General features: G+C 41.0%; 2 protein-coding genes across 5 annotated transcripts in view; one reads left to right on the top strand and one right to left on the bottom strand.

The window, feature by feature from the left end:
- TTC1 (tetratricopeptide repeat domain 1) overlaps positions 1-18,404 on the top strand; it is a 45,383-nt gene extending 26,979 nt beyond the window's left edge. For all 4 annotated transcript variants that reach the window (XM_081284159.1, XM_081284160.1, XM_081284158.1 and 1 more), the window contains exons 4-8: positions 1,503-1,615; positions 3,378-3,414; positions 5,117-5,265; positions 7,820-7,874; positions 17,788-18,404. In XM_081284159.1, the coding sequence (XP_081140285.1) occupies positions 1,503-1,615; positions 3,378-3,414; positions 5,117-5,265; positions 7,820-7,874; positions 17,788-17,921 (488 nt within the window). In that variant the 3' untranslated portion in view covers positions 17,922-18,404. The remainder of the gene's footprint in view (positions 1-1,502; positions 1,616-3,377; positions 3,415-5,116; positions 5,266-7,819; positions 7,875-17,787) is intronic.
- PWWP2A (PWWP domain containing 2A) overlaps positions 17,946-27,991 on the bottom strand; it is a 45,095-nt gene continuing 35,049 nt past the window's right edge. The window contains 1 exon segment of the mRNA XM_081284094.1: positions 17,946-27,359. Within this exon segment, the coding sequence (XP_081140220.1) occupies positions 27,346-27,359 (14 nt within the window). The 3' untranslated portion in view covers positions 17,946-27,345.

Genomic DNA, 27,991 nt, shown 5'->3' with positions numbered 1-27,991 from the left:
CCCTCCCAGGGCAGTGCCTCCAGTGATCTGAGGACCTTGCAGTAAACCCTGCCTCTTAAAGGTCCCCAACTTTACCACATTGAAAACTGAGCTCCCAACACATGAAACTGTTAAAGAACAAACTATATTCAAACCTTAATAGATGCCTTAAGTAGAGAGAGGTTCTTCAAATAGAAGTAATGGTTCTAATTTTGAAAACATAGCTTTTTGTGTGGTTTCTTTTGGCGGGGGAGCAGTCCTGGGGCTTGAAAAGAGGTCCTAGTGCATACCAGTTAAGTTCTCTACCACTGAGCTATATCTCCAGCCCTTTTTATTTTATTTTGAGACAGGATCTTGCTACCTTATAGAGACTGGCCTCAAATCTGTGATCCTCCTGCCTCACCTTGCCGAGTAGCTGCAATTACAGGCGTGTACCATCACTCCTGGGTTGTATGTTAGTATTAAATATTTCAAACCTGGGACAGGAATGAATAGACAACTTATTCTTAGTATCTTTACCATAATTCTGCATGTAACAATGAACATATACATTTAATTAAAATTTCTCTTTTAAAGTTAAATAATGTTTTTTTACAGTTTTAGGTCTTTATAAAATGTCTCTTCACAGGCTGAGGATGTAGCTCAGTGGGAGAGTGCTTATCTCGAATATGCAAGGCTGAGTTGGGTCCCCAGCACTGCAAAAAAAAAAAAAATCTCTCCAAACATTTTATGCAGCAGAGTGTGATAGAGCAGAAACTCAGGAGGCTATGGCAGGAGGATAGCAAGTTTAAAGCCAGCCTCAGCAACTTAGCAAGGCCCTAAGCAACTTAGAGAGACTGTGTCTCAAAATTAAAAAAAAACAAAAGTCTGGGGAAGTGGCTCAGTGATTAAGCACTCCAGGTTCAATCCCCAGTATCAAAACAAACAAACAAAAAAAAAACCCAACATTTCATGCATATAGTTTTAGCCAAATTATCTTCATGAAAGCACAATAGCTTTCTTGAAAAAATTTTATACTTTTGGTTGTGGAGTGGTAGGGGTGTGGTGCTGGGCTGGGGTTGAAACTCAGGCCCTTGCACATGCCAGACAAGCATTCTACCACTGAGCTGTACCCTAGCTGTAAAACTTTTTTTTTCATCCCAAATCATGGATCCCAGACTTTAATCTCTTTGATCTGTCCAGTTCCTTAACCGCCTTTGAACATTCCTTTCTAAATTGCTGAACCAAATGAAAGTGAACATCTAAGGTATGCTACTACTCTTGAGCATTGAGTGCTCTTTACTGACAGCATGTTCAGCTGTCAGTTCACCAAGCTCATGCCTTGTGAGATTGGCACAAAGAAGCACTGTTTCTTTACAGAGAGAAGAAAGGGGGGAATGAAATTTACTGCCCAAAACTTTAAACTGAGACTATCTTTTTATTTAAAACCTTTGTCTTATAAATGGAAAGCTATGCATTTTGAGGTCCTACAAAATGCAATAGTATCATGAATAAAATCATAATGACCTCTCTTTAATTCTCAGATTATATAGAAGCTGAAAGTTCTTATAGTCGAGCCCTTCAGATGTGCCCATCCTGCTTCCAGAAAGACAGATCAATTCTATTTTCAAATAGAGCTGCTGCAAGGATGAAGCAGGTATGGATCTTTGACCTTTTCTTTTTAAGAAGCACATGGTCTTACAGTATTTTGAAAGGCAGTTTATCTAAAAAAAAAAAAAAAACAAAACAAAAAAACCCATAAGGGCTTAAAGTTGCTATTTCCCTTTTCCTGCTCATGTATTTCCCTTATGTAAAGGGCACAGGGAAGATAGAAAAATATTTTGGGAGAACTTGCGTCACACTACCATTAACATTCCATATTAAAGTAGCTGAGTGAATACTTTCATGGAAGAAAGGCTGGCAAAGTTTCCACTAAACTAGGGCAGGTTAATGAAGCAAGGAGCCAAGTAGTGCATTTCCCAGAATAGCTACAGCTACTTATTTTAGGCCTCTGGAATTCTAGATAAAGATTTAAAGGCACAGGGGAACACTGGTTAAACCTCTAGATATAAAGATGCTTATTCCTGAGACTGGTTTTTCTATTCAAATAATGGACACTGGGAGAAGTGTCCAACAGCTGGGATGAAAGTTACCCTTAAATCCAAAGTATGGGGCTGGGGTTGTGGCTCAGTGGTAGAGCACCTGCCTCGTACATGTGAGGCACTGAGTTCGATCCTCAGCACCACATAAAAATAAATAAACAAAATAAAGATATTGTGTCCATCTATAACTAAAAAATATTTTTAAAAAATCCAAAGTATGTGTCAGAGAAAGTTTCATAAAGTTTTTTTATTTCAAAAGAATTGAGAACCTGGTATAATAGGGTGAGTGTGGAATAAATGAGAGTGAAAATATATTTGTTTTACATTGTGTTGGTACAAATAATGAGATTTATTGATGATTTTGTCTAGTTTTCCTATTTAGTCAACATAATTAGTATGGCTAGGTTGAAAATGGTGAGGATTTTTTTAAAATTCTGCTTGTTTAACTGTGGCTACTTATATCCACAGTGGATTGGATACGCTATTTAACATACTTTATACAACTCATAAAGCTGGCTCAGGATTGGGTAAAGTGGCTTTTTGTTTGTTTCTTCCTTTAGATCAGGTATTTACTGTCACTTTCTCTTTGATATGGCCTGAAATTTTCTAGTGTTTCCACCAAAGTCAATTTGATTAACCAGGTTTTTTTGTATTTTGTTTTGAAAGGCCTTGGGATAGGGAAGAGAGTACACTTAAATGCTTAGACCTACAGAAAGTTGTTTGTTTTTTTAAGTCTGCACATGTATATAGATGAATTCCATCTCCAAGGTGAAGTACTTTTGAAGTGTTTCATGTGGCTTATGTGGCATGGGAGAAGACATTTTACAGAATATACAAACCAATAATTTGTATTAAGAAAACAAAAAATAAGACTTTGGGGGGGTGCAGTATTGGGGATTAAACCAGGGCCTCACAAATATTAGGGAAGTGCTCTACTACAGAACTACATCCCCAGCCAAAAAAATTATTTAAAGTTTAAAACAGTGTTCATTAACATATACCATGTGTCAAAACCTACATCTAACAGTTTTTAAACACAGCTGGAACCTGGGCACAGTGGCAGACCCCTGTAATTCCAGCATAGCTGTTTTCACAGCTTTGAAAAACATTCTGTTTCTCCATAGCAGTTATTATTATTATTTTTTTTTATTGGTTGTTCACAACATTACAAAGCTCTTGACATATCATATTTCATACATTAGATTGAAGTGGGTTATGAACCTCCATAGCAGTTATTATGATCGGATCATACCAAAGGACTTTGAACCCTTAAGATAAAACTAGAGTAATGCATATTAATGTTGTATTTCCTTTTAGGACAAGAAGGACATGGCCATCAATGACTGCAGCAAAGGTACATCTTTTGTCTTACTACCTACTAGTACACAAGAGTGTTACCTCACTATAGTAGTCTCCCGTCTAGTTACACTGCTTTCACCCCTGTACTCCAGTCTACAGCTGAAGCAGTCCTTGAAAAAAATGTATGTCAGCCTAAGTATGGGGGTGCACACCTGAAATTTAGGCCACTCAGGAGGCTGAGGCAATGGGATCACAAGTTTGAGACCAGGCCAGGCAATTTACTGAGACACTGTCTCAAAAATAAATTAATTAAAAAGGGCTGGAAGCGTGGCTCATTGGTAAAGTGCTCCCTGGATTCAATTCCCTCTGTCACCAAAAAATGAAATAAAATTTAAAAAAAAAAAAAAATATATATATATATATATATAATTAGATTATGGCTTACACTTATTAGAAACCCTTTTAATGACTTCTTATCACACCTAGAGAAAAAAGTCCAAACTCTTCCCTGGCCCAGAGGCCCTCGAAGGTGTGTTCACCCTTATCTCTCCTCCAGCCTCCACACTGTTCACTGACATGCCAGTATTATTCTTGTTTAAGGAATTTCATTCATGTTACTCCCTCTATGGTACATTCCTCCTCTTCTTTTAAATAGTTGGCCTTCCTCAGAAAGTCCCTCTTTGCATTCTGACCACTCTCTGAAGTTACCTCCTCACTTGTGACTCTGTTACCTTGTTTTTCCTTCATTATAGCACTATGACTGCATGAAGTCATTCCCATGTGTGATGGCCTGCTCTTGCTGTACAAGGATAGCATAAAGCCTCATAAGAACAAGGCCTTTGTCTTGTTTACTGTGGTAGCCCAAGTTTTACTAAATTAGACACAAAAGATTTAGGTACTGTATAAATATTTGCTAAAAGCACAAATGAATGAAAATGAAGTCCACATTTTATGAAGAGGAAGAGTTTTAGAGATAAGACATTGCTTTCTGAAAGAAGAAACAACTCAGAAGGGAATAGGAGAAATGCAGTGTGCTTGAACCAAAACAGCAAAGGGTTATTGGGGCATTTGTTCCTGCACAGAGGACAAGATTGTGCACTCATGACCCAAAGGTACTGGAGAAGTAGTATGAAAGAACAGTGAGGATTTAATAGTCAAGGCCTAGAAAAAATAAAAGGATAGTCTGCCACCAGACTGCTTTCCTTCAGCTCCCTTTTGGATCTCTTGTACTCATCCACTGTGTACTTAAGCTCTGTGTTCTGGCCTCTTCTGGGCTGCATGGAAGAGGTAGGCACATAATAGGACTTGGATTATAGACCTAGGTTTGGCAAACTAAAGCCATAAGCCAGTCCAGCCTATACAGCCCACAAGTTAAGAAAGATTTCTACATTTTAAAATAATTGCTAATTAAATAAAAAAATATTATTTCATATGTAAAACTCAGATTTCAGTGTCTGTAAGTAAAGTTTTATTGGAACACAGCCACCTTTATCTGTTTACGTATTGCCTATACTTTTGTGTTACACTAGCACAGTTAAGTAGTTACAACTACAATTGTCTGGTCCACAAAACCTAAGATTTTTACGATTTTGTCCTTTATAGAACAAATTTACAAACCTTAGGTATGTATGGACTTTAACAAATGACTTTAATTCCTTAGAGGATGCCTGGTAAATGAATTTCATGCAGCCAAATATGTCCAGGCCCCTTTTTCTTTGTGATAACAATTAAGTTTTTTGTTTTGTCTTGTTTTATAGCAATTAAGCTGAACCCCAGCTACATCAGGGCAATTTTGAGGAGAGCGGAGTTGTATGAGAAGACAGACAAGCTAGATGAAGCCCTGGAAGACTATAAATCTATATTGGAAAAAGATCCATCAATACATCAAGCAAGAGAAGCTTGTATGGTAAAACCTAAATTTTTAAATATGCTTTTTCTTCTAGTCCTTTTGTTTGGCACTCAGCGAGTCTTAATCCTTTCTGACATGACTAAATTCCATTTCTGTGCTTATTAAAATATATGAGACATAGATCTGTGAAGTGATGGCCATTTACCCACTGTGACCCTGTGCCATTTAATCTCCATTATAACAGTGGCACATGTAAACCTTTAATCTCTAGGGTTGACAAGAAATGCATTTCATTGTTGCATTAGGGAACTCTTCTTGTCCACTGTATTTATACAGAGTAGGCCAAAGTGATTCTTAGTATTGGAGGTGATACACTTCTGGTTTCCTACCCATACTTTTCTTAATTCAGTCACCAAGTTTCTGTTCTGTCATCATACGCCCAAGACATTTCCAGGTGAATATATTCTAAACAAACCTCCTAATCTTTCTTGAAATGGCTGTTATTTCTGTCCTTGGCACTGACCATCCTTCTGCTTCTAATCCTTAAATTTCAGAGTATGTACCACAGAATTAGATGTTTGTGTCATTACTCAAGAAATAATGGATGTTCAAATAAGATTGAGAAACACTGACTTTAAGAAATTAAGCAGTATCATCAGTGCCAGGCTTTTCAGAGAACCATTTGGATGAATCCTGAGTCGACACTGTGCAGTAGAAATTGAAGATAGTGGACAGGGGAGGAGGGGTGTTTTGTTTGTTTGTTTAATTTTTTTTAGTTGTATATGGATGCAGTATCTTTATTTTATTTATTTATTTTTATGTGGTGCTGAGTATCAAACCCAGTGCCTCACACATGCTAGGCAAGTTCTCTATCACTGAGCTACAATCCCAGCCCCCAAGGTGTGTTTTATTTAAAACAACCCACAAAACTTTTTCAATTGAAGCCACTTGCCAACATGTAAACTTGGACAGATTTTACTATATAAAAATCTAGGTCTGACTCCTTAAAAATTGGAAGATGTGGATATCTGTACTCCTGAATTCCCACACATTGACTCTCCGCTGGAGCTTTCCGGTTCCCCTGCTGGCCTCCCACTGCCCTCTTGCTGTGAACTGCCTCTCTTCTCATTTACATTTTCTCTCTGCCCCTCTCCCTTAAGGGCATTTGAACCCTTGCTGCACAGTATTTCCCACTTTCTTCCACAGAGCAAACCTGAGAAATGTTCACTAATAACCCTGCATTGATCTGTTAGGTGATTTTTCGTTTTTTAAAATTTGAGGTGAATTATTTCTATAATAACAAATATTTGTGTAAAGGTGGCTGTCAGGAGATGGACTGGTTTGGATACATAAGCAGTTTGGAACTAATTTTAATCTAACTTTCTCAGACTTGTTAATAAATCTCTGAATGATGATAGGATTAATTTAAATGTGAAATGAAAAGGAAAAAAGTTCTTAAAATCTTAGCTAAGTTCTTGGTAGCCTTTTTATTTGTCAAGTTAGTTTTAAGTCTTATGGTAGATTTATATGGGGAAAGAATTTATTCTGAATTTTTTGTAAATGAGTTATAGCCTGAAAAATACTTGGGACCAATTACAGGACTAAATGTGGCAATGAAAGATTCTAATCTAGCTGATCAGGGTGGCAGGAGGATTTCAAATTCAAGGCCAACTTCAGCAACTTAGCAATGCCCTAAACAACTTAGGGAGGGAGACTCTGTCTCAAAATAAAAAACATAAAGGGATAAGGATGTGGCTTAGTGGTAAAGTACCCTGGGTTCAGTCCCAGTACCCCCACCAAAAAAAAAAAATTCTAATCCAGGTAAGTGGTCCTCAGCTAGGGCAGTTTTGGGTTTCAGGGGATGTTTGGCTACTCTGGAAACATTCTGATTTCATGACTTGGAGGCATCTAGTGGGAAGAGGCCCAGATGATGTTAAACATCCCACAATTATCAGAATGTTCCTCCATAATGAAGAATTGTTCAGTCTGAAATATTAATAGTGCCAGGATTGAGAAACCCTGAGCTAAGTGATATTTAAGGACATTTAAGATTGATTTAATCCTTTTTTTAAGAAATTAGATTGTGATTGTATAAAAAAGGAACTTCAAATTAGAAGATACAAATCAGAAAAAAATAAAATTTGAAAGTTACAAACCAAGTGTAGTACACACCTATAATCGTAGCTATTTGGGAGATTAAGGCAAGAGGATCACAGGTTTCAAGCTGTGCTGGGCAATTTAGCAAGACTCTGTCTCAAAATAAAAAGGGATTAGCGAATGATCAAGCAGTCCCCAATACTGGGTAAGGGGATATAGCTATCACCCATAATCCCATCACTGACTATACCACCATAGACATCTAATGTGTTTCAGTAAGTTATTTGCTATATATATTTAATCACCAAATTGTAATTGCAGTCCTTGTTTGGTGTAGGCACTCTGTTAAGGAATATAACAGTGAAACAGGTAAAACTGTATAGCTCACCCACAAACAAACATTTAGGTTTTGTTTTATTTTCGTTTACTTAATAGAATCATATATATGTATTTAACCTGATCTCATTTTCATATTAGGATTTTTTACCAACCCTTGTTTCTTTTTTTTCCTCAGAGATTACCTAAGCAAATTGAAGAACGTAATGAAAGACTAAAAGAAGAGATGTTAGGTGAGTTTGCTTTCTTACTCTTACTCTCTCTTGACTTCTTAGCCATTTTTGACTCCAAAAAGAGCATCATGGTTTAGAAAGGATACCAGCATTTTTAGAAACCAAATTTCCATTTTGTTTTTCTTGAAAAATTTTCTTCCCTCAAGAATGCAAACATAATCTAGTTCCCAACATGGAACACCACCAGCCTCTGTTTCCCATATTAATTTCATAAAAACAATTAAGTTTCTTCATTGAGTAATCACCCATTCATTGGAATACAGTCAATAATGTCAGAATCAAGGGTATTTTTGTTTCAAAAACAGCAGTGAAGGGGCTGGGGAAGTGGCTTGCTTAGCATGTGTGAGGCCGTGAGTTCAATCCCCAGCAGTGCAAAAAAAAAAAAAAAAAAGACAGCTTTAATGTTTGAGAAGACATGAGAGGGCAGGAATTGTGCGTAAATAGTAAAGGAAAAAAGAGTGGTGCTGAGAGTCGGATGAATGGACACATTTGACCTGTTATTTAGTTACTTCCCTTATTTGTCAAAGCATTTACAGTTGGAATCAGAGAACCTCTCCGGCTTGACTAAGAGGATTGGGGCCTCCTAAACCAAGACCTTACATTTGTTAAATCTATCTGATATTTCCCTGTGCAAGACCTGCTGTATGTTCTTATATAAATATGTTCTAAATCTCTTTGATGAACTACATTTAATATATTGCAGTCACATGGGCCTAGAGGAAAAATAATTTAAAATACACTGAGCCTGGCCATTTATGACTTGGCATCAATATCCAGAGAATGAGCACAGATTTCCCAAAGGACCACTCTAACAGCAGAATTGATTTAGAGGAAGCTTTTAACCTAGTCCATCCAGAGCTTTCTGGCCCCTGCCAGGTAGATTCAAGACTCCAAGGAAAGCTCCTTCAGATTCAGGGTATTTCTGGAGCCATCCCCAGGTTTTCCAAAAAAGGCTATTTACCTAATTTACATATTTTATTAAACTTGACACCATCTTTGAGCATTAAAAAATTATTTTAGAGGTACTTTTTTCTTTTTTTTTTTTTTTAGAGGTACTTTTTTCAAAGGAGGAAAAGAATATTTTCTCGCCTAGTCTACTTAACAATGATGCTCTATTTTAACCAGAAAAAAAATGTGTTTAGCTGAACTGAATCTTGGGCTGAAAGATGACTTTTTAAATGGCAGTAGTGGACTTGGAATAGACATTTCTGTTAAGCAAAACAGAAATGCCTTAGGTCCATTTTTCTGAGCCAATCCAAAACCATAAAGGGACTATACAAACTGAATCTCACTGCCTATTGTTAGTCCCAGATGGAATAAAAACTCCCATCTGTCATTGTCACTGTAAATTCTAATTAGCAAAAGTTTCCTATCCTCATGACTTTGGCTTTTTCTTGTATCATTACCTCTGTGAGGGCTGGGGATGTGGCTCAAGCGGTAGCGCGCTCGCCTGGTGTGCGTGCGGCCCGGGTTCGATCCTCAGCACCACATACCAACAAAGATGTTGTGTCCGCCAAGAACTAAAAATAAATATTAAAAAAAAAAATATTCTCTCTCTCTCTCTCTCTCTCTCTCTCTCTCTCTCTTCCCTCTCTCACTCTCTCTTTAAAAAAAAAAAAAAATTACCTCTGTGAAGTACTCTAATTGGGTTAGGAGTGTTCTTCAGTGATAAACTGCTTGCCTAGCATGTGTAGCCCTGGGTTCAATCCCCAGTTCTGCAAATAAAACAGGTGCTCAAAGTTAATTCTGTACTCGTTTCTTCTCTAATGAAGACTTAAGCAGCATAACTTGGTTGATAAATAATGTGTTGTTACACATCAGTAGTTTGAATGACTAGACTCCCTTGTTAGTAAATGTAAGGATTGTGGATAAAGTGTTGCTTCCACTTTGTTAACCCACCAAAGATAACCTGGAAGAGAGAAATTATTTTATTGTGGAATTTCAACCCACAGAATCTTTTTGGTGTTCTTTCTTCTTGTGATAAAAGAGATGACTGATTCATGTGCTGTGAAATCCCTGGAGGTTAGACTGTCTGAGCACAAATTAATATCACTTGCTTAGACATTCTAAGACATTCTGAGCAAGGCCGGGCCCATAGGTGCACACATGTAATCTCAGCTGCTAAGGAGGATAAGGCAGGAAGATCCCCAGTTCAAAGTTGTGCTGGGCAATTTAGCAAGACCTGGGGAAATGGCTCAGTTGTAAAGTGTCCCTGGGTTCAGTCACAGCACCAAAAAAAGGGAGAGAAAGAAAAGCTTATGTGAAAGTACAATGTAGAAAGATGTGGCATTTTATTTGCATGAATGTTTAGATCCAAATGTGCAGTAGTCCTGTCTTATCCAAGGTTTTGCTTTCCTCAGTTTTTGTTTCCCTGGTCTAAAAATATTAATTGATAATTTCAGAAATAGAGAGTACTTTCATATAACATTTATTACAGTGTATTATTAGGATTGTTTTATGCTGTTAATTTCTTATTATGTATAATTTGTAAATTAAACTTTATCGCAGGTATATATGTACAAGAAACACATGTAGGAATCTGAGATTTCAGGCATCCACTGAGGGTCTTAAAAGTATCCCCTGCAGATAAGGGGGGATCCTGTGTAGCATTTACAATTAGGTGAATTTGAAAAACAAAAGGATTTGAAGGGAGAGGGCTTGGGACGACAGGCAGAGCCTTTATGAGTATCCATGTCTTCGTTTTTTTGTTTTAATTTTACAATGTTAAAAAAATTGCATATATATATATATATATATATAGTAAACACTTAAAAATGTAAGTGAGGGGCTGGAGCTCAGTGGTAGAACACTCACCTCACACACATGAAGCACTGGGATCAATCCTCAGCACCACATAAAGGTATTGTGTCCATCTATAACTAAAAAAAATTAATAAATAAATAAAAATAAAATGTAAGTGAGTGACCAGATACTTTCACGGTCCTTGAGGCTCAACTGTGGGACACGGAGGCCGAGCTCCTAGCACTGCTACTCGGCATTTGAGAGTGCTTCACACATACCTGGGTGACCTGCAGGGGGAGCGCCTCAGGGCCACTTCCACATGCAGGGGCAGCAGCCTTGTTGGGAGTGTAAGTGGTATGTGCTTAGAGACCAAATGACGATGCTAACATAGGTCTGTGGTTAACTTTGATCACAAGTAGAAAAGAGTGTGGGGCAGAGACATTGTCATTGACATTGTAGATTTGTTTGTCCTGTATGCCGACCCAGCCTAGAAATCTGTCAAGCAAGTGGAATTGTGAAGTATCTATATGTATATGTTTGTGGTTCTTCTTGATTTCCTATATTCTGAGTCATCAAGTCGTCTACCTTCTCGCAAAAGTCACATAGGCTCCATGGGCTTAGCTTTTTACACAGTGTAAGAGGGAATCTCTGCTAAAGTGATTTTCTCTCTAATCACTAGAAATAGGTGTTACAGTTGGAGATGGATAGGTCGGTCTATCAATCAGGCTTCTCATCAATATTCTAGTCACTAACTATAAAAGCAGGTTATCTTTTGGAGTTGGTTCCCAAAATGTACCCAGATCATTATCACTCAAGTGGTCAAAAATGCACAGTTTTTGCCGGGTGCGGTGGTGTACACCTGTAATTCCAGCAGCTCGGGAGGTTAAGGCAAGAGGATCATGAGTTCACCACCTCAGCAAAAACGAGGCACTAAGCAACTCAGTGAGGCCCTGTCTCTAAATAAAATACAAAATAGGGCTGGGGATGTAGCTCAGTGGTCCAGTGCCCCTGAATTCAATCCCCAGTACTACACCCCGCCCCACCAAATGCACAATTTTGTCAGGGGCAGAGGGCACACCTGTAATGGCAGAAAAATCAAAATTTTAAAGCCAGCTTCTGCAGATTAGCAAGACTCTGTCTCAAGAAAAAAAGGCTAGTGTGTGGCTCAGTGGTAGAGGACTAGTTCCAATCCCCAGTATCGGAGATATAAATAATAATGATCAGCACAATTTGGGGCCTACCATAGACCTGTTAAATCAGAAATGAGGGACGGGGCCCAGCAGTCTGTTTTGGCAACCCTTCACATGTTCTGATGCACACTCAAGTTTAAGGGTAAGGGAGGATAGTGTAGAGGCAGTTCCATTGAGGGATGAAGGCCAGAGTAGGGCATGGCCACACCAGTGTTGAGGTCAGGAGGTGGTCCAGCTCAGCTCAGAGCCACCCCCTGAGCAGAAACAGGTCAGTCACTGCTTTTTATCTTCCCTTCCTCGTGCTGCAGCAGCAGAAGAGAAAAACTAGAAAGCAGACATTTTAGAAAGTGTACTCTTCTGATTCACTAGACTTAAGAACTCAAACAACTTTCTCTGCAAGCCATTGCTTGCCGGGTGTCAGTTTTGGTGTCTGTTTGGACCAGTTACCATTGAAGGAAAAGAGCCAGCTCGCTGAAGGTCATTGCCATTTGCTGAGCGTGCAGGGGATACCAAGCTTCCTTTGATGCAGGGTCTGACATTGGGATATTTCCCAATAGCATGGACAGCTTGTATTTAGCCATTTCATGATGCTGCCCCTCCTTCCTTAACCAAGGGCTATCAGGTACCTCTCCCACCTTGAACACTTGGAGCAGCTACATGAAACTCGTTTATACCCTCAAAGACACAAAGGCAGGGAGGGCATTGCTGGTAAGCCCACCTTCCTTTCACTAACACATGTTACTGCTTCCAAGCCCTGTCCAGTCTGGCACTCTCGTGGGCCTAGTTCATAATCCAGCCCACATTTTCCACTCACGCCATCACCTCCTTCCACCTTCTTGGATCATATTTCTGGTGTTCTGATTGCTGAAGTTGCCCAGTTGTTTGGTCCTGGCCACTAGCAACCTAATGAGAGCATATGTACAAACTGAATTGAGAATACCCTCTTGATCTGGGAATATAGCCCCTTAGTTGAGCTCTTGCCCGGCATGTGCGAGTCCCTGAATTCAGTCCCCAGCACTGGGAAAAATACCATCTTGTATGAGTGCCACACTTGAGAACTACATATAGAGATTGAAATAATTGTTCATTATCATTGCAAGGATACAAGACCTTTTTCTGGGTATCCTAGTGCTTTACATCTCTCTCCTCAAGTAGTAGAAGGTCCTAGAATCAGTTCCTTAAGGATCACAAAGCAAACTGAATTGTTACGTCTATCTTGAAGCTGCTAGAGCTGTAGGTGTGGGGATGGAAGGCTGGGCTTTTTTCCCCCTTTCCTGTTTCTCCTCAGGGTACTCTGCTTAGTGTTCTTCGTTACGGACTCTATATCTACTGTAAGTATTTTGCACTGTGGCCACATGAATCTCTCCCAGTTTCTTGTAGTTGCTGTCTTTGTTCCCCAGTAGGAAATAATCAGTCGATTTTCAGTGCCCTGGTTTTTTTTTTTTTTTTTTTTTTTTTTTTCCATTTCCTAGTTGCTGTGGGTTTCTCTTCTCAAGAGAGAAGCTCCTGCTTCCTTGACAGTTCTTGGTAAGGCTGGTGTCAGCCTCCACTTATACCCTAGAGCCAAGGTAATAAAAGAATTTGAATTGGGTGGGAGTTCTATCTTTGTGCTGTGTTCTCCTGATTTGCCTTTGGCTCGAGGAAAGCAGGAGTTAGCTGCATGGCACGGTTTCCTGCCTTATCAAAGGAAGTGCAGTGTGAGCATTCATTTATATGCAGGTATGTTCTTCAGAAAAGGAGAAAGTTGCACAGGAACTATTCCATTATACCCAAACCCAGTAGTCTTACGGAGATGAAAATAAATGGCATATCCTCAGGGTAAACTGCCTCTTGCACAGTGTCTCCAAAAAGAAATGACACATAATGAATCAGTTATCATATAATGGTGTTTGGAGGGAGAGAAATTTCGTACTGATCAGAACCAGTGGCAAGCAGTGGTCTCTGGTCCTAAACAATCTTGTGAGCACAAACAGTTATGGACTCTTCACTTTGCCGTGAGCTAGAGTCTGACACTAATAGGCACATGCTGACACACTGTGGCTGAGTAAAGGTGTCAGAATGGCTACAAGTCGTAACAAAGACACCTAACTCATTGCTGTCCAGAGGGGAGGCACAGAATTTGATAGCCAGTGAGAATTGTGCAGACAGGCTGCTGTCATAAATGATCCTATTGGGGGTACATGGCAACTGCTCTTGTCTCTGAGCAGTTAGCCTGTTTCTGAACAGCAGGCAGGAAATTTTGTGCATGGTGGTGTGAGCGTTGCTTCCACGGCTGCTGCTTCCCTTCTTTCATCAAGGCATCCGTGAGTTTTTCAGACATCAGCACTTTGTTGATTCTGCTGTACAGTTTTGCTCTGTTCCACTGGCCACACTCTGGTTTCAGAATCTTTCCATCCAGCATGGTAGAAATGTTTGTAAATAAATGCCTTCTTTTCCATGACGCTGCCCTAACTTTGTGACGGCTAGAACCACCCCAGGCCCTCCCTTTCTGGCCTGTTCTTCATTTCACCATGGGATTATTAACTTTGAAAACTCCATTTTCAAGCTGTCATTGGCCTCCTGGGGTGTGAGAACCCTAGGCCACCAGGCCTGGCTCAGGAGAGCCTGGCAGGATGGGCCTCCCTCCTGCCTGCCCATCATCCCTCTCAGATGGTTGCATCTCACCTGCCCTTTGGCACCTGGTTACCATCAAACTCTTACACAAAGATGGGACAAGACTTCCATTGTCTCCCTCTTTCCCTGCCTAAGCTGGAAGGCATCTTCCTCTTCTCAAGTCTCCTAGCACTTAATAGCCGAACCATGGACGAACTTGCATTATGTGTATGTCTGTGTCTTCTCCCCATCAAGCTGGGCTGCGCAGGCCATCTCAGGCATCTTTACCTCCCCACAACACGCAGCACAGAGCCACGCGCACACGTGGTGTCACTGGATGGATTAATTCAAGTCAAGTGAACTCAGGTCTTCTCTTCTGTGGAGACTGTGTCACCCTGTGTCTCTTAGGTGTCTCTGTCTGCCACGCACTTTGCATACCTTGTGTCATTTAGCAAGCGGAATGTCCCATTTCATGTTCTGTTCTAGGAGTGAGAGTAGGTGAGACTAATTGTGGGATGTGAAGAAGCAGCCATACTGGACTAGAAGGGAAAGACTGATGCTGTGTGTTAGGCTGGCTCCTCCGAAAACAGAAGTCAAGATAAAATCAGAAGTACAGGAGCTTTGTTGGCGACACACCTGTGAGGGAGATGGGGCTGCGGTGGGAGGAGGCTGAGAGAGCCCCCAGACCCCGTGGAGAGGGAAGGGCAGTTTCAGCAAGGCCATCAGGGAGCCATTGTGTCCGTAGGAGGAGTCCCTGGTCCCTACCAGGCCTGGGCAGCCTGTGGGAGGACAACCTTAGCATGAGGTGCTGATGGATTTTAGAGTAGCCACTGTGTCCCCTGCATTTGGAGAAGCATGTTTTCATGGCTATAGAATCAACCATACTGAAAGTTGAAAGGTTCCTTGTGCAGACAGGCCCTTCAGCTAGTGGGCAAAGTGAGGAACTAGGAAAGAAGATTTGCCCTCCACCTGCTGTTTGAACACGTGGACTCTTAGCTAGTGTACTCAAAGGGAACACTTCTTTAGTGTAGACCAGCCTGAGCCAAGCCACTGCTTCCAGGGGACACTGCACTGTGGACATAGCAGCAAGCCTTTATCCTGGACTTGGTCGCCAGCCTTCAGAGCCCGGTGGCTAGTGGCCTCTCCTGGCAGGGCTTCCTCACTTTGCAGCAGGTTGTGTGAGTGCCTCCTTTGGGCACCCCTCAGTTTTTCGTTTCTCTCCCCACTAGACTTTGGGCATCTCAGAAGCCAGGAATTACTTTTTTTTTTTCCTCTTTTTTTTTTCGGGAATTACTTTTATTCTTTAGACACTTGTGCCTTACACAGTAGACACCAAAAAAGATACACAACTTACAATGTAAATTGTTTTTCTGGAATGGGAGATGAGCTTGCAGTGGTCCCTCCATCGAGGGAATGGCCCATGTCCAGACAGTCCAAGGTGGACTTTGAACAGGTTTCTCCAAGATGGAGCTTCCCCTCCTGGGAAGTCTGATGTAACTCTTGACACTTACTCTCACGTCATCTGCTCCATGTCACAGCCAAGGGTGGTTGCTGTTGCAGTTGGGGATACTTTACTGTTGTTGGTTTTTTTATTTTTCGTGGCACTAGGGATTGAACCCAGGGCCTCACACATGTTAGGCAAGTGCTGTACCCAAGCATTTTCAGACAGAGTCTCACCACATTGCCCAACCTGGCCTTAAATTTTTGATCCTCCTGCCTTTGCCTACTGAGTAGCTGGAAATAAAGTGTGTGCCATCATACCCAGTTTACTGGGTTTCTTTAAATGGTTTTGGGGTGGACTTTTTTTTAACTAGGCATTGAATCCAGTGGTGCTTAACCATAGAGCCACATCCCCAGCCTCTTGCTGAGTTGCTTAGAACCTCACTAAGTTGCTGAGGCTGGCTTTGAACTTGCAGTCCTCCTGCCTCAGCTTCCTGAACCACTGGGATTACCGATGTGCACCACCAGGCTCAGCCAAACTGGCAAATTCTGGGATTGCATTGCTAACAGGTTTCCCTCAGGATGCCAGGCTTGTCTTTGCTTGTTGTGATCCCTTGCCCGTTACCTGAGGCTGTGCTCCTGGCCTCTGTGCTACTCCTATCTATAGGCCACCCCAGGCTTTTGCTGAGGATTCTCTTAAACCAGCAGCCCATGTGTGCCACATGATTAAGTTTGGGAAGCCTGCCTGCTAGAAAATGGCCTTCCTAGGCTCCAGAAGTTTTCTACAATAATGACTGATCTTTCTCTGAACTCAGTTCGCTTCTGTGATGAGTTACTAGGAAGACCTTTCAGATTTAAAGACCAGAAATGAGATTTAGCTCAGTGGTAGAGTGTTGCCTAGTATGCACATGAGGTTCAGCCTCCCAGTGCGGGGGCCGGGGAGTGAGAATAAAAATAAAGGTCCTGAGTCTTTAAATTATTTTCCTGGGCTTTACTCTAAGGGTGGGGAGGTGTACGCAAAGAGTGACTAAAGCTGCTAACCAAAGAGTGGCAAGGAGCCTGTGCCTCTAAAGGTTAGAGGCATCTCTCCTCATCTACCCCCATTCTAACCTCCTTTGAAAACAGATCTGCAAAAAAATTTACAACACTTTAGGAAGAATTGCAACTTTTTATTCACCATCCCAACCAGGACTTTCTAAGAACACTCCTAATTTTAAATAATCCTCCCACTGCCCCACAGATCCCTATCCATCTCTGGGAATGTCCTGATATACAAACTACATAGCCCCCTTTCTTCCTTTTCTCATGGTCCTTTTTTTATATCATAAGACAGCATAAGAATCCTTGGTTGAATCACATGTCTCGGTTTTGGTTTCATGACACAAGATCACCTAGGTGGGAAGAAGACCCTGGAGCACTGGGCAGATGAACAAGGTCTCATTTCCCAAGAAATGCCGTACTTGTGCAGAGGCTAAAGATGTACTTAGAAAAATGGGGGTTTTGAGTTCAAATGCAGGCTCAGTAGAAATCTGTTGAGTTACATTAAATTTACTGTCTGCTTCTGCTTGGAGAGGCCACATGTGGAGGGACCTCTGGGCTCACCACCAAGCAGGCAAGGCTTGGGGTGCCTTCACCCCACTGCACTGGGAGCAGCAGCTGATTTCCCAGCATGCATCCTGGAAGCCTGTGTCCTTGGTAGTTCTGGCCAATGTGACACGAAGCTCTGATCTCCCAGGAGGAAACCAGCAAGACTGCCTCACTCAGATGGGCGCCACAGCCTTCAGAGTAGAACTGGCCTAGAAGTTTTCATATTATTTAAAAGCAGGCATTTCTTTAACTGCACAGAGGTACTATTTATTTTACAATCAGTCAGGGAGGCAAGATCTGTTGGTATTGTCCCACTTCTCTTGGCTCCTGTACTTATTTGAGTTTTTGCTTTTCCATTGCAGGTAAACTAAAAGATCTTGGGAACTTGGTTCTCCGACCTTTTGGGCTCTCCACAGAAAATTTCCAGATCAAACAAGATTCCTCTACTGGCTCCTACTCCATCAATTTTGTTCAGAATCCAAATAATAACAGATAACAAAGATAACAATAGCTTTAAAACCTGACTTGGAAATTGTGTGCTGCTTGCTGTTCGCAAGGGGCAAGGCCCTGCCAATATTTAATTTTCAAAAGCATCTTAATCTAAGCTAGTCCAAAAGGCTACCAGTAGAGCCTAGAGCCGCCTTTTCACTCTTGTTTCATGGTCAGAGTGGAAGGTACTTCTAATGCAATGAGCCTCATTTGATTTCATTTTAAGGTGGTGTCTGTGCAGCTGTTGTCCCTGGTTCTGACTGTCCTTTGTCCAGGAGGAAGTCTGCTTGGCAAGGCTGACTTCCCTGAGCCACACAAACCCACTAGCCTAGCAGACCTGTGGTCTGGGAGACTGCCTGGATGTGATTGACAGTCTCCCTGGGGTCCCTGGAGTCTGCTGCCCCTCCCTGATCACACAGCTCCTGGTTGCTGTGCAGGGTCTCCAGGATTCCCTGGTTTCCTCTGTAATAATAAAAGCTTTCTTTCGTGGCTGGACTGGGTTGTGAATTTGTCCCCTTCTCAACAATTAAAGTCCACTGGCTTTGGGCAGTAGTGTTGGTTTTAGGCAGCATGGCTGATTCCAAATTCCACAAATTTGCCAAAGTTATAGTTGCTGCCTTGAAGATTTATCTTGAGATGACCATCCTATGAACTAGAATTCAGAAGTTCCACCTCAGGAGCTGTCTTGGGCCCCTTCAGTTTGTGCAGATGATTATGAAATCAGTGGTTTTGACCAAGCCTTCATTGTAATTTCAATTTAAAATAGCTTCATTCAGGAATGGTGGTGTGCAGATCCCAGAACTAAACCATATTCTTTCAGACATGTGACACCAAAGGTTTGCAGGAGAGATGATTTTCCTAGTCATCTGTTGGTGCTGGGGAAAAGTTTTCACACTCTTATTTGAGTGCACAGGCGGTATGTGTAAGTTCATGTGGGGACTCTGTAAGTGGCATGCAGCAAGGACTGTGCAGGTGGGTCCTGCTGGCTGCAGAAGCCCCAGTACAGGATGCTGTAGACAGGGCGGGAGGGAATGTAGACTCCTTCACAATCTTGAAAAATTGAAGGGCTAAGGTGGTAGTTCAGTGGTAGAGTGTGTTTCTAGCATGCAGTAGGTCCTGGGTTCAATTCCCAGGACAGCAAAAGAAAGGGAAAACATTTAAACAGTACTTTCCATTTTGTGAATTCTATCTATTTTAATGTGTTCTGAATTCAACAACTACAAATTAAAATAATTTTAAAATATTTAGTTAATTCCTTGAAAAATAACAATTTGTGTTAACATGAAAAATATTAAAAATATCTTCCGAAGCATGTTTTAGTGAGAAGTAATGACATCTTGCACTTGTGCAAGCCTCTTGACTGACAGCCAGCAGGATTCTCTCATCTGCTTCTGTGCTCAGTGTGTCACACTATCACATGTCATGTGGGAAAAGTCTACCTCATGCTCATGACAGATTGACAGTGAAGAGAGCACATAACCCCAACATTACAAAGATAGTTTTGACCCCATGGGCACCTGAGAGGGTCTCAGGAATGCCTCGGGAACCTTGAACTGCATTTTGAGAATTGTTTTGTGATTACTAGGACTTCGGAGCTAGATGGGGAGACTCCTGAAAGACCATCCCTGCCTCCAATGGGCAGGAAATGGACAGTTTGCTTAGTTAAGAGATGCCAGGGCCTGCCATTGCCTCAGGGTGTGGAGGCCTTGCTCTTAGGCAAGCTCCCTCCACCATCACACTGAAGTCTTAACAGAGTGCCAGGCCAAGCCAACCTTGCAGGCTTCCAGGGAGTGGGCCAGGCAGTGCATCTGGAAAGAAAAGGAAGGGATCTCAACAGGTGTGAGTTTGCTCAAGCCAAGGCGGTTTTTGTCCAGCACCTACCTGCTTCCGAAATCTAGAAGAAAATGCTTGACCATAAAAAGGTTGTGAAAGATTGCAAAAATAGGGAAGAAGGTGCCTATATTTGCCTATTCTGCTAAAATGTATGATTTTTTTGTGATGCCCAACCAAAAAAGGTAGAGCAGAGCTCACTTTTTCTGGTGCTGGGGACTGAACCCAGGGCCTCACACGTGCTAAAGCACATGTTCTATCACAGAGCTGTACCCTCAGCCTCCAGAGTTTACTCCTAAGGTCATCACACTGTAGCGTGGTATATATTCTTATTCGTACAGTATTGCAATAAATCAAAATAACTTTGGATCTCCTTTTAGAATTGCTTTGAGGACTCTATAAAACATTCTTTAAAATACTATGATCTGGGGCTGGGGATGTGGCTCAAGTGGTAGCGCACTCACCTGGCATGTGTGTGGCCTGGGTTCGATCCTCAGCACCACATACAAAGATGTTGGTTGTGTCCACCGAAAACTAAAAAATAAAATATTAAAAAATTCTCTCTTTAAAAAAAATAAATAAAATAAAATACTATGATCTGTTGTTTCCCTGTCTACTGCCATGCTAAGTAGACAGTGAGTTCCTAGAAGGGAATGGCCATACTCTTAGCACCAGCACCTACATTCTACTGGAGACTTGGTCTATTGGAACTGGAACAAGACATGGTCTCAATGTGACAACCATCAATATGCAGAGTTCTTCAGATTCTTGTGCTTTATTCAGTGTCTGTTTTGAAAAATGTTTTTTTTTTGCGCCAGATACAGTGGCACAAACTTGTAATCCCAGAACTGAGAAAGCTGAGGCAGGAGGATCTCAAGTTCAAGCCCAGCCTCAGTGGTAAAGTGCCCCTAGGTTCATCCCCAGAACAAACAAAAATTCTAGTCTCTTCTGTAACATGCCACATGTGCTTCCCTTCTCTCACAAGCACAGCTGGCTTGATCAGTTGTATTTGTTTTTAGCCTTTTGCTCCTTATCCCCCTCCCCCTACAATGCCACATCTTCTCACTTAACAGGTAACTGTAGTTTTAAGAACTCTACACCATGTCCGGATGCAGAGGTTGGGGAGTGGCTAAGCCTCCTTGGCTAATGACCTTAGCCACAATGACCTGCAGAATTGCTCAGATAGTCAGTAGGCACAATGCAAAGCTGTTCTTACTACATCTGGTGTTGATAAAGGTAGGGAAACTGCTTTAGGAAATGTTGTCTGGCCTGTGGTTGTTTCTGCTGCTCCTTGAGCCTGAACTGGCCTCCAAGACCACCAGTGAACAGCATGTCACACAGCTGCAAGCTAGACATAGGGAATTTAAGGAAGACTAGACATGGTTGTTTTAGAGGCATCTTACTGTCCCAATAGACAGTGGCATAGAGAGCTGGCAATAGGTATTAAATGTAAACCTGACTGAAAGATGGTGGTCCTAAGAGCTAATCAGGCCTGCAAATCCTGTCCCTGCAACCAGCTTAGCAGGACTTGGAATGTTAAAGGGGAAGACCATGATAGGAGACCAAAGAAGAGGGCTGCTGAGGTAACTGTGCAGGTCAATGGTGACTTTAATTTCCTTGAGAAAGAGAAAGGGAAGAGTCCAAAAAATCTCAAAACCAGACTGCAGTCTGAGAATCCACACAGATCGGTGACAAGCCCTTTCCATTTCCTGTTAACAGTGCTTTCTTTTAAGCCTGCCCAAGGAGCTGCTGAAGCTCAGTGGAGCTGTCCCAGTTCAGATGTGTCCTGTGAGTCTGCAGCCCAGTGGCAACTGCCAGCCCTGGCTCTATGTCCCTTCCTTCTGCTCTCTGGTCACTTCCCCTCTTCCCTGCCTACTCTCTCCCCTCCCTTATTTCTTAAGGCCTTGAACTCTTTCTGTATTAACTCCTATCTGTACTTGACCAATGTTTGCAGTCCTTTTCAGCCTCTGTACGTGGCCTGACAAGCTGAATCCCTCTATCACTTGGCTTTCCTTGAAAAGGGAAGTTTGTGCACATTCCACCAGAAGTGGCTGGAAGATCTGTGCCTTCAGTGAACTATACAGTTGTAAGGTGTAGAGGGAAAAGAGGTGAGCATTTCCCATCACTTCCTTCTGCAGAGTATAGAGCTGTCTTGAGCCCACACCAGACTGAGTCTGTTAATGCTCCTGGTAATGAAAAATTGATTACTTGGGATCAGCCAGCCCAAGAGGCAGGGCTAAACAAAGATTAGTGCATCCGAAAGACTTCTTAAAACCATTCAAGGGGCAAAGAAAGAGAAAGCTATTGTATGAAAACTAGTGAGTATGTCCCAGTTTTTATATTTCAAAGCATCAAAAATTTCAATCTTCAACTCAGAAGGCAGGCAGGACAGCAAGTTTGAGGCCAGCCTGGGCAATTTAGCAAGACCCTGCTTACAAAAGGGCTAGGGGTGTAGCTCAGTGGTATAGTGCCCCTGGGTTCAATCTCAGTGCCACAACAAAAATTCCATCTTCCTCACCACAAGTTGGTACTTGTCAAAGCTAGGGATGGGAACACAGTGGGCTAGTTTTTTTGTTTTGTTTTTTTAATACATTTAGATTTTCTATAATTAAAAAATAAAATGTTCTATTTTTCAACCCCCCTGAGATCTGCAAGCTGGGAGTAAAGCTCCATCATACAAAGTTCCACCCGCCAGACCAAGGCTTCCTTTCTTTTTCCCTTCACTCCAGGGGAAATAAGCAGCTCACATTTCCTGCTTATGGGACAGCAGGACCTGCTGCCTCACTGCCATGGCAGCCCACGGTACTGATTTGTGGCAGTGACTCAGTGTCAGCCAGTCTTCGTTCCTATTAGTCCCTGTGCTAGTTCTCACTAGAGTATGACCTGACAAAATGGGAACTGTCACCAGGCACTGGGGCTTAGTGGCCTGTCAGTATGACAGAGGTGAAGGGAACATCTCTTTTGGGTTCCAAATGTGAAGAGCTGGATCCAGAGATCCTAGAGTCTTACTGTCCTGTGTGGGGTGGAGTGCCAGACTGTTGGCCACCAGATGTCCATCTGGTTCACATAGCAGCTGCCACATGCCACCCCAGCACACAACCATGCAGTTTCCAGTCAGTCAAATTCTAAGCCCAAAACTGTTCAAGGAGCTACAGGAGCCCCCAGGGTGAGAAGTGAGGGTATAAAGCGAGGTAAGGAAAGCAGTATTTAAACACTGAAGCGGGGAGGTTTGGGGAGGCCATGATGTGGCACATCAAGCTGTTTTGTAGCAGTGGTTTGACTGCTCCAAAACAGTATGCCATTTATAGCTTTGCCTCATGCACTTGATTGGGAGAAAAGGCCTGACAGTTTCTAGGGCAGTGTGACACTTCAGCTGGATTCTGCCATTGGTGAAGTTGGCAGCAAAGAAAATAGTTCCTGCAAAGCTTTTCTGCCTGCCTTGTTTTCTGCAGGTCTAACATTCAAGCATGTGAAAGATCACAGCCATTGCTGTCTCACTGAAGGCCTGAGCATGCTTTTTCTGGGGTAATAACTGTCACACTACCCTTTTTCCTTGTGGCACTTCACACTGATGTTATAGTGTACCTTACTTGGAAAATTTGAGCTGTCTTCTCAGGATCTGCAGCAGTTAAAATACTGAACGTAGTTCACATAACGACAAAATTCCCTGATGTCGCCCCAGCACCTTGAGCCTTGGCTGAATAGGAACTGAAGAGCTTGGTTGGTGAGACTGAACTTCCACACCCAATTCTAGCCAGTGAGTTCGTGTGACTTTGCGACCAGGAAAGTCACTGATAAAAGGACCCTTTCATATCACAAATTTGCCGTCCCTCCTTTACCTCAGAAAATTGTTTCTACAAACTTGCCTCACAAGGAAATAATGGATGGGCTAATCCTAGAAGTACTCTCAACTCTTAATGACCCAGTCACTGACCTGGCCAGTTCTTCCTCTGGCACAGTATTCCTGAATCATCTCTTTCACCCAATTCATTACCTTCTGAACACCAAAGCAAGGAGGAGTCATTAATGTTAAGGCCATAAACTGTCATTCTGAATAAGCAGAGATTTGGCAGAACACTCATCACTAAATAAAAGTATGCTTAATAAACACTAAATGAAACAGGAAAAAAATGAGGTATTGGATATAAAAATAAGAAAACAGCTTATTTTTATCTAAAATATTTGCCATGACAGGAAGGAACTTGTGTGACCTATACATGATTCCAAGGTATGGCTCAGAAGTTACACTTCTTTATCTAAAGACCAACATCAATATTTCAGGTTGTACCATGTGTTTCCTCGCTTGTTCCCTGTACCTTGTAGGAGGTATCTATCCCCACACACATGTACCTGCTCAGGAATGGTCTCAGGTAGGCCTTCCCTGGTAAGCGAGCATGTGGCTTAACTTCCCTTGTTGTCTCTAGTTCCATTTTTGTTAGTGAGAAACTTGAGAAAAAGGGTATTAACAGAGCAGATACCAGTGGCCTCCTTTTTATACTCCTTTAGATAAACTGAAATGGGAGAATGTTTAAGAGGAAAGACTGCATGTGTACTCTGGAATAACAGCCTTCTAAAGGATTGTTTTACAGAAATGGAAAAAGCGTGGGCAGGACATACTGACCTAAGATTCTGGGTCAGTCCTGAAAAATCTCACGTGTCTGGTGGATTTGAAAAGGCTACTTTTTTCCCTAACAACTAAGTGTTTCAGGTTCTCAAATCAAATGTTTGACCTCCTGTCGGATATGGTGGGCTTTTAAAGAAGCAGCCATTTATCATGAGGTTAGGATGCCTTAATGTTACAACAAAACCACACAAACCTGTCAGTGGCTGTTTAATTATATCCAACTCAGAAGGATATGTTATTTCCATCAGAAAAGTAGTTAAATTGTACACAGGGTCCTAACTAAACTATTTCACCTTCCTTATCCTTAGTTATAAAGAACTCCATGAAGTCTCCTAGTGATCAGAAGCCTCAGACTGTTCTTAAGTATGTTGCTACCCTATATGCTGGGCACTGTGGCACTTATCTGTACTCCCAGTGGCTTGGAGGCAGAGGCAGGGGGATCAAAAGTTCAAGACCAGCCTCAGCAACTTAGCAAGCAAGGCCCTCAGCAATTTAATGAGGCCTGTCTCAAAATAAAAAAGGCTGGGAATGTAGCTTAGTTGGTAAAGCACTGTTAGGTTCAATCCCCAATACCAAAAAAAAAAAAGAACAAAAAAAGAAATATTGCTGAACAGCTTCCTGAAGTACAATGACTGCATTTCAATAGTTAAAAATGATAATTCTGTAAAACTAACTCTTAAAAAAAAAAAAAAACTAACCCCTACAAAGTAAAAGTTTTTAAATAACTAAATTTTAAAAAAATCAAAGACTTTATTGGATAAGTGTTACACAACATTCTTTAACATTTAACTCTGAGCATACTTAAGATGAGAAACAATTTTTGTCATTCAAGTCTACAAAATGAAATAGGCTTGTGAAGATTTGAAATACAGACAAAAGGTAGCATGAAGCAAAGCTTAAATATTAAGCAACTAAAGCAATATAAGTGATGTCACAACATGGTCTAGATTTTAAATACCACCAAGTTTCATTTTTTAAAAAATGAAAATCTAGTTTGTAACAAAACATCTTTGAGAATTTATTATGAGAAAAAAATATTTAGATACTTAAAACTTGATCTCTCCCATTTATTTTGCCTTTATATTATTACTTCTTGGTCATTCCCATTACTCTACACAAAGAATCCTAAAGCTTAGTTTAAAATCCTCATTATACAATCCACGTGTAATCCCATCAAGGCTTGGGAGTCATCTGGTTCTTGAAGTGAGCCTAAAAGGTACTGCTGGTGTTAGGTATCTGAAAGGCCAAGATGACCCATGCCATCACCTTTGGGCCATCTAGAGTAGGGCACCTGATAGTACCTGTCATCTTTAGAATTTCCTGCTGCTATAGTTCCTGAGCTGACTTTTTCCAATTTGATAAGATATATAATGACTTCATAATACTGAATCTTCCAAAAAGACAACTGTAGGATGCAGTCAACACTTTTAATTACTTGCAATGTAATTAGGATTTGTATTAAGTTCACAAGGCTCAAGACTGTCTGTTTTCTTGAGTTGTAAAAAACAATCAGTCAGATAAATTAAATATTCTAAAACTTTCACCTAGAACATTTTATCAATCCTGAGCATGTGGTCATTAGGTAATTCCAAACCTATACAGTAAGATCACGGAAAGTTAGAATACCTGAGCCAAGTGCTCAGCTATCTATTATGTTGCTTCAAATGAACTTGTGGTGTTTTTTTTTTTTTTTTTGGCATTTTTTTTCTTTTTTTTTTTTAACAAGTAACCAATATGGAATAATCTTTCTGATTTAAAAAATAAATCAGTATTGCCACTAAAAAATTTCAGTTTTTTTTATTAAAAGTACGGCACCATCAAATATAAAATGCCTTAAAAATGTAGTACTAACAGGTCCATCTGATTTTCTCATGTTTTCTCCATTCATTAAAAAAGAAAAATTAAAGTTTTTCATAATATGTACTTATCAAAGAAAGAAATTATGGTCTCTACTAAGAATTCGTGTTCCATGCACAGAAAGTTCAAGCTATCTTTATGGATCTCTTCTGGCCACTCATCCCCCAGGGCCAAGTCCTACCTGACACCTGTGAGAATTTCTTGCAATTAGACGGAGGGGCTCTCTGTAAAGAGGTCCACATCAAAATTCAGATGTTGTTACCTCTTCTGAACAAGATAAAATCAATAAGGACAGAGACAAGAATAAAACTTTTTCCAGCTCAGTAAATTAAGAACTAGCTCTTGGAGTATACATTTTCACTCCAAGGTCAACACTAGACTATCCACTTGGAGTCAAAATATGAAAAGATAAGCATGTAGTTATGAAAATGTGCACAAAATGTTAAATACTAGTGGCAAATAAATACACTTTAATATGTTCTAACAAGCAAACATGTATTCAAGATAATACAGCCCTGCTTTATTAAAGAAAGAAATGATCCAGATTTGTTTGTGGAATGGGGCACTTTGCCATCCCTCCAGCGGGATGTTAGATAATCTTTCCTCTTATTTCCACTGGCACCCTGAAGGAGACATTGGCCTTAGCACGAGACTATTGCTGTTTCATAAGAACCATTCTAGAAATACCATTGCTCATATCTGAACTGATTAACATAAGCCTTGGAGCAAGCACGAAGTTTAGGTATGAAAAATAATTCAGCATTTCTGCATCATCCCGTGCCCTTTAGGCCTGTCCAGACTGTACTGATAAGAACTTCACATTCTAAGGAAGTTATTGTCAGTGATTCTCCATACGTAAGATTCAAGTGAGTTCTTATGTGTATTCACATCACTTTCTCCTCATCTCATGCATAATTTATTGCAGTAGTTTTAGAAAATATTCCCTAATACCTTTTCTTCAGTTTATTATAATGCAAGTGCCCCTTTATAGACTGTTGGGTTTAACCACTGCCTTAACATTTACTTCTTAGTGCAGCTTTAAAAATCTCCAATTTCATTCAGTCCTGATGCTCTGATGTTCTCTGTCATTGTGGTACAGGTCCATGAAACCAGCAGCCTGCTAATGTCTTTGTGCTGAAATATAGTAAAGAAAAGGAAGAAAACGTAGTTAAGCACAGGTAATTATATAAGAAATAAAGAAGTCCTTGTTTAAATTAAGCCCTATATAGATTTATGGGACTTTTTCTTTTAAATCAGTTAAACTTGACCATTTTTTTTTTTTTTGAGGAAAAAACTTACTGCCATTCTAAACCAGCAGAAGCATTTGTTGTTATTTCTGAAGTTTATGTGGCCAAATTCCAACACAAGTTAAATGCTGCCATCTTCACATAATCATTCTGCATTTGAGTCTTTTTATATATATACTTGTTCGTGAATATTTGCCTACTGTCAGGGAAATTTTAACTTTGTTCTTTATGTTGACATATCAAGGTAATAAGAAGTCAGCATAGCTGGTATGGACTACTGAGAAACACCAGCCTTCTCTAGCACAAGAGAGCCTACCTACAGTCTTAGGAAGCAAAATTTATATAATAGAACCAGTCTACTGAAAAACCAACTGAAGATCACCCTGTTTGCACATGTGCACACAGTAAATAAGAGGGAAGTGGAGGGTGCCTCCCCAAAGGTAGACACAGCACATCAGAAGGCATCAAGAGTACCATTTGAAACTGGAAGACAACTGAGGTACACTGGTTAGACCACAG

Source organism: Spermophilus citellus (assembly GCF_964194105.1).
Source record: "Spermophilus citellus genome assembly, chromosome: 1".
Taxonomy (NCBI): domain Eukaryota; kingdom Metazoa; phylum Chordata; class Mammalia; order Rodentia; family Sciuridae; genus Spermophilus; species Spermophilus citellus.
The sequence above is the reverse complement of the archived record's forward strand: the minus strand, read 5'-3'. Positions and strand labels throughout refer to the sequence as shown.